The 10,391-nt window shown below is 33.0% G+C and overlaps 1 protein-coding gene across 1 annotated transcript; it reads right to left on the reverse strand.

The window, feature by feature from the left end:
• Positions 1–95: 95 nt before the first annotated feature.
• On the reverse strand, positions 96–3,217 carry LOC115985024 (putative disease resistance protein RGA3). Its single transcript, XM_031108001.1, has 4 exons — positions 2,199–3,217; positions 1,861–2,082; positions 214–1,745; positions 96–124 (listed from the first exon to the last, which is right to left on the reverse strand). The coding sequence occupies exons 1-4, from the start codon at positions 3,215–3,217 to the stop codon at positions 96–98; spliced, it is 2,802 nt and encodes a 933-aa protein (XP_030963861.1).
• Between the last annotated feature and the right edge of the window lie 7,174 nt (positions 3,218–10,391).

Consider the following 10,391-nt stretch of genomic DNA (forward strand, 5'->3'; position numbering starts at 1 on the left):
GAAAGATTTGAATGGTGAGGCTGGTTAGGGAGGCTGGAAGCATCATCTCTGGAAAGGAAACTAGATTTGGACATCCACCTTTAATGTTAAGTTGTCTAAGAGAGGTGAACTTGTCCAAACCCCACTTAAATAAGATTGGAGAGATGTTGAGATCACAGATAAAAAGTGATGTTATGTTGGTGGGAAAACCCTGTTTCGGAAATTTTACAATGCCTGGACACTCCCATATATTCAATTCTTGAAGAGAGGTGAGGTTGTGAATGCACTTGGGCAGGGCCTGCATATCTTCACAACCGAAAATCCAAAGCATTCTTAGGCTGGTGGGGAGCAACCCTCCATCCGACAAAGTTACAAGACTTGGGCAATTCCAAATATGAATCTCATCTAGAAAACTGAGGGTGTGTATGCCCATGGGTAAAGATTTAAAGTTGTCACAATCTGAGACACTAATGCGTTCAAGAGACGAATTGTCATGTAACCTCTTTGCTATTGACTCAAGGTTTTGACAAGAGCTAATGTGGAGCTGTTTTAGTGTTGCAGGCAACTCTCCACTTGATGTTAAGGACTTGAGTGATGGACATTCAATAGCTTCCAAGTACTCAAGAAGAGACTTGTTGCTGCAGAAATAGTTGACATCCTCCTCGTCCAGTAAAATTATCATATTCTTGCAACGATCAATCTTTAGCCTCTTTAGAGTTGGAGGTAGCTGGCCTATTGCAAAGGATGTCAACGAATCACATCTATCAATAGAAATACGCTCAAGACAGGTGATGTTGTACATCATTGCCTTGGGTAGAGATACCAGGGCATTGCAATTTATGATCTCAATTTCTCTTAGTGTGGATGGCAAACCCAATTGCAGCTGCTCTTCTACTTCTTCTGCCACCAAAGACATTAGTTTGGGACAAGTAGAAATTTTCAGAACACGAAGAGCACGAAGATGTTGTAATCCCACATCATTTGACCACAAAGACACCAGCTCCTCACAATGATCAATAGTCAAGTCCTCTACCTTTTCTAGTCCTTGTATAGGCCCTTCCATTTGACATGTGAATTCTGACATTGTTGAAAGAAATGTGAAGTTTAGTGAGCTCAACTCAACCTTACCTCCCTGTACTATCCCTTTGGATTTCTCAATTTCTATATTGCATAGCATTGGAAAGCTTGAAACTGAAACCACCAACTGTCCACATCCATTTATCACAAAATTTTCCAGTGAAGGAAGCTGGTTTGGTAACTTCCCCAATAGCTTGGGACAACTTGTAATAGAAAGCTGGCGCAGGCATGGGAATTCTCCATAAGGAGTCCAGCTCTCCCATTCCTGCATATTCTCAAAACACAAAGTTTCCAAGGATCTAAAAGGTTGTGAACAACCTTCCCCATAAAACTCAGGACCAACATTATTCACTCTGGCCATTCCTTTGATAAAAAGGACTTTGAGTGATGGTAGTTGTCCGACTGGTGGGAGGGATGCGCACTTTTTACAATTTTCAATCCTCAGGAGCACCATATTAGGAAATGAAGGACCTCTTAACCAAGTTGGAAATCTTGTACCGCCATAGCACCTGATAGTGAGCTTTTTCAAAGCCTTGGGAGGCTGTAGCATGTTAAGTACATCTAATTCATTTGTTCTGTCTTGTGACTCATCAATTTTGCTACTCCATTCCAACAGCAACTCATTAAGACCGGGCTTACCAATTAAATTAGCATCCCTTGCATCCCTGGGTACAGTAACATTCTCCAATCTTGAAATGCAAAGTGTCCCTCGAATATGTGTCAAAAACCCAAGCTCCTTTAGCTTGGAGCAATGGCCTTTTCCCACAACTAGATTAGACAATGTCCGGAGACAAGTTAATTTACCTAGTTGTGGAGGCATTCCTTCCAATGAATATGCGTTTAGAATATTGAGGTGGCGCAATTTGACAAGATTCCCAAACTTTGAAGGCAATTTCTTTAGATAAACACAGTTCTCTAATATCAATGTTTGTAAGTTGCAGAGAAAGGTCAATGTACCGTAGATGCTTCAGATCAACAATGGAATCAGGTAGCTCAGTTATGCAGTATCCACTCAAAGAGAGCACCCTTAATTTTGGAAAAAATTAAAAGGAACATTACTAGTCAAGTAACAGTTCCCTGGATTTGGCAACATAAGAGGTAGGAAGGTACGTATACATGTGACTTCAGAAAAAGCCTCAAACCTTTTAGTGGCATCATATCGGCCACCAAGGTAAGAAAAATGCCGGACCTGTTTAGAAAATTTCCCTATGTTATTAACCTCCAATTTATCTCCCATTCTAAAGCATATGTCTCCTGCAACCCATTGAGCCAAATCGTTGATGAGATCATGCATTAGAAACCGTGATTTATCCTTGCTTGATTGTTGAAAAAATGACCTTGACAAGAGATTGCGAAAATACTCACTACCCAAATCTTCTGGTGATTTTCTCCCATCTTTTAGTTGTATTAAACCTTCTGCCATCCATAATAGTACCAACTGCTGTTCCTCAAATTCGTAGTCCTTGGGGAGTATTGAGCAATATGCAAAGCACCTCTTTAAATGTGAAGGGAGATGGTAGTAACTCAACATAAGAGCTGGAACAATTCCACTTCTCTCTTCTGGTATTTCCCATATCTTGCTATTTAGCACATCTTCCCACTCAGAACGGTCTAGTTTAGTGCGTAAGAGGCCTCCAAGGGTCTTTGCTGCCAAAGGCAAGCCTTTACACTTATTAACAATTTCCTCACCAATATCTTTAAGGTCTGGATGTGCATTGAAGTCTTTGGTCCCCAATGCATTTCGGGTAAATATAGACAAACAAGCATCATCTGACAACTCTTTCAAAGCATAAGTTGGAATGGTGCCCATCATTGATGAAACACTTTCATTGCGAGTTGTGATAACAATCCTACTTCCTGGAGCCCCTACTTCAAAAGGAGCACGGAGAATGGTCCAATCGTTGTAGTTTTCATTCCAAACATCATCCAAAATGACTAGAAACTTCTTTGCATACAGTTTTTCCTTTAGTTTCACTTGCAACAAATTTAAATCATTGTCATCACAGTTATCAGAGGAGAAAGATTTTAGAATTGTTTTTGTAACCTTAACACCATCAAACTCTTCAGAAACACAAGCCCATGCTTTCATATCAAAATAGCTATTCACTTTAGCATCATTGTATACAAGCTGGGCAAGAGTTGTCTTTCCTATACCTCCCATACCAACAATGGGAATCACAGATACTTCATCAGCACTATAATTTTCACTAAACAAAAATTGAAGCACACCCTCTTTATCATCATCCCTACCATAAACATGAGCTTCATTCACTAAGGAAGTTGGGGGCAATCTCCCTCTTGTTCCATACGACTTCCTATCAACATTTTCTCTCAAATCCAGCTTACTTTTTTTTCTCATTATATCTTCATATCTAGCACTGATTTCTTTTATCTTTGACCCCATCCTACTATTGCTCGTAAGAGCACTTGGACTCAAAGAAGTAATATAAGTAGGGATGAGTTTCTGTACCTTACTTGGGCTGGCCTTAGCTTTACCCTTCAACTTGTGTAGCTTTCCTTCTGTGGCAAACTCATCCAGCATGTCTTCCAAATCGTAAGCGAAGTCTCTGAGATCATCCAGCCACCTTTTCACCGCCCTCTCAGTTTGCCGCTTCTCCTCTGCATCTTCTAGCGCTGCCTTAATTTCTGGCAATGTATTTTTCCACTTCTCCAGCTCCTTTTTAACTTCCTTTGGATGTGCATAGTTCAACAGCTCTGTAGACAATCTCTCAAGCACTGCTTGAATGAAGGCAGAAAGAATGGCCTCTGCCATAGCCAATGTTTTCTTTGATAGAAAGGGAATGAAAGAATGAGGGAATTAAGCAAAGATAACCAAGCAGTCAAAGCAGAAGTTGTTGGTTTCTTCTGTGAAACCTTGCTCGGTCTCAAAAGTTTTTATTGCAACAATTCAAATTGGTTTTCGAGGAGCATTAGGCTATTTGTGGAGTAAATGGATTATTGCATAAATGTTTCTGCTTTGTATTGTGCATGCTCTTTGTTTGTCACCATTATCCGCCCACCAACAAATATTAAATAGTAATTAGAAGAAAAACAAGAAGCTTGTTTCTTGCAAAACACGGTTTAGAATTCTTTATCACTAATTATTCTATGCTCGTTAATTCGTGATAATTTCTCAGTTATCATTATAATTATCATCATTATCATTTTTATTATTATTATTATTATTATTATTATTATTATTAGGGTTATGCTTACTTTGGCAAGAAGAAAAGTCTAAGAGGAAACTTCTATCTATTTGAGAAAAACAAAAATACCAATCAAATTCTCAAACACAATTAAATGTCTTGTCCCTCTAAGATATAGGGGCGGTGTTAGCTTTGGTTTAGGATTTAAATGAACCCCTGAGCTAGTAATTAATATATATAAATATATATATATATATATATATATATATATATATTAAATTGAAGGAAGAAAAGTCCAAGAGGAAACTTCTATCAATTTGAGAAAAACAAAAATACAGAAATACAAATCAAATTCTCAAACACAATTAAATATCTTGTCCCTCTAAGATATAGGGGCGGTGTTAGCTTTGGTTTAGGATTTAAATGAACCCCTGAGCTAGTAATTAATATATATATATATATATATATATATATAATAAATTGAAGGAAGATGCTAAAGCTAACGTACAATGATATTCATTAGTGCTATATCAACTGCATATTAGATAAAGTGTAATAATTATCACATATTTGTTATTGTACACCCTCTACACACAATTCCACAATTTGAACTTAAATTGACTCGTGCTTTCAAAACATGATTTCAAAGAAAGTGGTAGGCTTTCAACACAATTCCAATAGCACACAAATTAGCTTGCAAGGTCAAGCAGTCTCTACAAAGTGTGCAATAATGAGTCTGATACAAGATTTTCCCTTGGATAAATTTCTTAATTAATTTTTTGTGCTGTGTTTAAAAGTTTTTTTTGGTAAACTGGAATAACATTAAACTAAGAAGAAAGATCAGCCAAGGCTGTACACGGTCTTGGGTGATAAACTCCCAACATATCATCATTCAAAAGAGATAAAAGAGTGGGAGGAGGGGTTACAAAAATTATCTCCACATCACAGCTAGCAGAACCCATACGAGCCAGGGCATCCGCACAACAATTAGCCTCCCTGAAGCAGTGCACGATCTGAACCTGAGGCAGTTGCAGGTTTAAACTTCAATATCACGCATAGAGTGCATCAAATCACAAAACTCTTGGTCTTGGGTGGTTAGTTAAAAATCTACAGTATTTAAGTTTGAATTGAGAAACCAAATCATATTGATTACAAAAGTCAATAGTGAAAAGTGATTTAGACCCCCTTTAGTTTATTATAAGCGGAATTAATTGCTTTTTCTTGAGTTGCTTCTTGTATAAATGATCTTGAACTCATTTGAATGGCACCAATGAATATCATTCTCAAACACAACTAAATGTCTTGTCCCTCTAAGATATTAAAAAGAAGAAAAACTTAGGTACATTGATTAGATGGCGCAACTGATGAAGTTTTTTTTTTCTTTTTTCATTTTCTTTTTTAATTGAAAATCAGGTTTTTTTTTTAATTAAATTTAAACATATGACTATGTTAAAATTAATCATCCTTAAAAAACACATTATTTGTATTTTATTGATCAATACAATCATGTATTTGAATTAAATTAAGAAATATAAGGTAGGATTGGATACATTTTTAGGTTTTATTTTCTTTCTTGGAAAATTGTATTTGAGATCCTATAATTGTAGGTGTTACAAACTAAATCCTATAATTAAAAAGTAACAAATTTAACCTAAATTTTAAAAAAGATAATATTGTTTATATTTTATTGGTCAATACAATCTTGTGTTTAAATTTAATTAAAAAACTTAAGGTACAAACTGTTGCATAAATATTTGTGGTGTGTGTGTATATATATATATATATATATATATATATTATGTTTTTGTTTTGATCACTTAATTAAAATAAAAATTAAAGATAATTAAACAATTAGACAAGGAATATTAAAAAAAAAAAAAAGACAGTGGGTGTGGGATAGGGGAGTGATTGAGTGAAGGAAAAAAAAAAATGTTAACACAACAACAATTTTCTTAATAGAATTATAAAAACCAATAATTGTCAAAGTTGAGTTGAATTGTTAAATAAAGTGAATTAATTTATACTTTTGATCTAATTTGCAAGTGGTGTGGTTGAATTTAATGTGAATTTTATTTTTTACTTGTTAAGTGGGGATTAAAGCATGGCCAATCAGTCAATCGATAGTTAGTAAATGTTAATACTAATAGACAATTAAACAATTAGATAATGGGTGGTTCTAAAAAAAAAAAAAAAAAAAAAAATAGACAAGGGGGTGTGACAAGGGAGTGATTGAGTGAAGAAAAAAAACAAATGTTAACACAATAAAAATTTTCTTAATAGAATTACAAAGATCATTAGTTGTCAAAGTTGAGTTGAATTGTTAAATAAAAGAATTGTACAGAGTATATATATAAACTTATTGATAAAAATATTCTAAGCAATAATAATTAAAGTTAACTTAATAACAATAATTAATATGTTTATTTTTTATTTATTTATTTTATTTTTTATCTGAGATAGAAATCTCATTCTAGCTTAATCTAATTATATATGTGTATGGAACTTCCTTCTAAAGACTTGAAACCTGGTCTTTACCCACCGCAAGAATTTATATTTATGAAGTGACTATCATGCTAAGGGTGAGTAATAGTATTGTATTTCGAAACAATAGATTATTTCCAAGATTTAATCTTAGCAATCATAATTAGTATGCTCATTATATGAAAAAACAATATACCAAAAGAATTTATAGTTTATCTTTTATTATCTTTTTAGTACTATGGACAAATTTGTAATAAAATCATGTAGACCATAAAATTTATCTCCTACTCAAGATTCATTTTTTTATTAACTCTCTAGGAAAAAAAAAAAAAAAAAGAAAAATCTTAGATCTGCCACTGGTGTACAGTCATCATTGCATAAATATTTCTGCTTTCTATTGTGCGTGCTCTTTGTTTGTCACCATTATCCACCAAAAAAATCATAATTAGAAGAAAAATAAGAAGCTTGTGTCTTTCTTATTCATAATACGTTTTTTGAATTAATTCTTCATTCATAAAAAATAAAAATAAAAAACACTTTTTTAGAATTCTTTGTCACTAATTCTTCTATTATTTTTTGGCAAGAAGATAAGTCAAAGAGGAAACTTCTACCTTTATCTATCTGTAGAAAGTAAATGCAAATCTGTTACGGGAAAAAGAAAGACCGATCAATTTTTCAAATGCTAATGTCTTGTCCTTTGAAAGTTCTAAGATATTAAAAGAAAAAGAAAAAGAAAAAAAATGATCCGTGCAAATCTAGATAATGGAAAATGTCAATTTTGGTTGCCAGACAAATGATCCCAAGCTTAATCTAGATTGGAATCATTGGATAGGTCAATGTTCGTTTCTCCAAGTCAAACATTATATAGTATGCTCTTGTTTATTTGTTAAATTCATTCATTTTGGTAGGAGTGAAAACATTTACATTGTATTTTCTGTTTTAGAAAATTATATTTGAAAACTTTAATTGTGCGGGCGCTACAAAATTTAAGCTTGACGTATATTCATGACGTAAATAAAGAATGGCTTTCCCTCAAAAAAAAAAAAAAAAAAAAAAAATGGCAACGGTTAAGTTTGAGAAATATTTAAATACCAAAATCTTATTAAAACTTGAAGAATTCCATCCAAAACTCATCTCTTTTATATGTCATAGACCATGTAGATAAACTAATTACCATTTTCTGATTTCTCCAATAACAATAGGTGTTTAGGGTTTAAATCTCCCTCCACTAATTATTAAATTGTCACAGCCCGAACCCAAGTTACCCAACTAATAAAGATAGACACGTGACAATGGTCATACGCTTATAAAGTAACCATCTTACAAGTGTGCAAGGTCTTTTTAGCAATGAAAATTTATCCTCAAAAATTACATCGAATAAATCCAAAATACCTAAACAATTTTTTTATGAATAGATCTCCAATAATTCAAAAGGAACAAAATCCAAACCTCATGTACATAATGCCAATTGGCCAATAAATATAAGACTATTACAAGACCATCTAATCCTAAAATCACTAAGCTTCTTTCCTGCTCACAACACAAAGGTAAAATTCTCAAAATTTGTTATTCTTCACAATTTGAAACTGGAGAGAAAAGGGGGATGAGTTGGCAACTCAATAAGTAACCAAATACCAATTAGTTGAAACAAGTATATAGTTTGACAAAATAATATAAGTTTATGAGATCAAAATATTTCACATATGTCAAAAGTTATAATATACTATAAGTTTCAAAAAATAAATTAAAGATGTTTCACAGACTTAACATAATTCATAAATTCAAACATATTCACATTCTTAACATATTCAAACATATTCACTTAACTTTACACATATTCAAACATATTCATATTCACTTAAATTCAAACATATTCACATTAGGGTCCAATTGGATTTGAAAATTCACTTAACTTTAACCATTGTCATCCCTTATTAACTTAGGGGTTGTACAAAATGTTGCATTTTGATCTCTTAAAGGGAGAAAAGAAAAAGAAAGTAGTTGAATACACTCAACCCCCACCCCGGAAAAAAGGACAAATTTTTTTCTTTAAACTAAGTTGGAGGAATTCCCATCAACCTAATATGTGATAGTTTATAAGACTATCTACATTTATTAAATCACATAATTTATTATTTATTCAAACTCGTGAATAGTATTACAAACCACCCCATAAAGGTTGAATGAAATTTTCTTCAAACTAATAAATTGTAAACTAAAAGCAAAAGAAATTACAAGTCAAATTCTATCTATTTGAAAAAGTAAAATGCAACACGTGAGGGAAAAAGGAAAACCAAATAAATTTTCAAACTCTATGTCCTGTACCTTGAAGTTTTAAGATGTTAAAAAGAACAAAACAAATACAAGATTATCTGTGCTAATCATGATAATGAAAATGTCAATTTTGGTAGCTAATGGAAAGGTCAATGTTGGTTTTTACAAGTCAAACATTTATTATATTTTTGTTAGTATTTGTTAAACTCATTTTTCTTGGTAGGAATGGAAATACTTAAGTAGTATTTTTTTTTTTTTTTTATAAAATTATATTTAAAACCGTATTGTTTTGAGGTGTTACAAATGAAATCTTATTATTTAAAAAGTAGTAATAAATTGAGCCAATATTTCCAAAAAGTGATAAATTTAACCCTAAACTTGAGCTATACTCATGACATAAATTAAAGGTGACAACAGATCTGGTTTTGGGACATATAACACAAACCATCTAATTTTAATTCTTATTAAATTAAAGAAAATCTATCTCAAACAAGTCCCATTTATATTTGAAAAACTTAAACCCACCCATTTATCTAACCATAAGTAGAGTTGAATGGGTGATATTAATTAGTCAGGTGGAAATCATTCCTAAGTTGTGGTAGAGATTTGCCACTTAAAAGATTGACGACTGTAGCGTGGCCTAAAATCCTCTCGCAAAACCAATTGCACCAGCCGGTGAACACCCCTAAGGTCAAATCAACCTAAAACTGAACATCTAAAATGCTGTTTATCTAAATTTTAGCATTCGTGACTTTTACATAAAATTAAACAATATTTTGAAAGAAAAAGAAAAACAAACTTACTTTTATCATAAAAGCCTAATTTCTTGTGTATATAAAATTAATAATAGTTATTTAAATACAAAATCTCGTTGGATTCAATTTTTAACCTATTTTAAAAAAAAATCTCAAATCTTTTCTATTAGAGTCGAATTGGGTTTGATATGTCCACAAACATCTAAATTTGTAAGGTTGTGATGCCTCGGAACTTAAAAAATGTCTAGAAATGTAAGTCTAGCTACCTTTGGTTTAATTAGAAATTTGCTAAGAACAATCAAAACCACCTTGTTTAGATGGAGTTAAAAAGAGGTGTATAAGATCGCTCACAAGATCTTGGGCCTCAACCGTGATGAGGTCCAAATTCTTGTTTCTCCTAATTATGAATATTTGGGCTTAGATTCGTTTAGACAACATGGTTGGTACTTGGGTCAGCCTGCCCTTAAAGCAATCCAGTTACAAGACAGGTTTTTGAATTTGAAAGATTTTGGCCCAATATTTTGAGAATTTTCTTGCGAGGGCCAGAGAGGTGTTTGGTTCCTATTAGTTTGGAAGATTTGGGCCCAAATGCATGTAGTTCTCTCACGGACTGGACTTCGTAAATCGGGTTTGCTAATGGAGAGCAATATGGCTAGCCATACCAAACTTGGCTATGCAT

This window comes from Quercus lobata, chromosome 4 (assembly GCF_001633185.2).
Source record: "Quercus lobata isolate SW786 chromosome 4, ValleyOak3.0 Primary Assembly, whole genome shotgun sequence".
Lineage (NCBI taxonomy): Eukaryota > Viridiplantae > Streptophyta > Magnoliopsida > Fagales > Fagaceae > Quercus > Quercus lobata.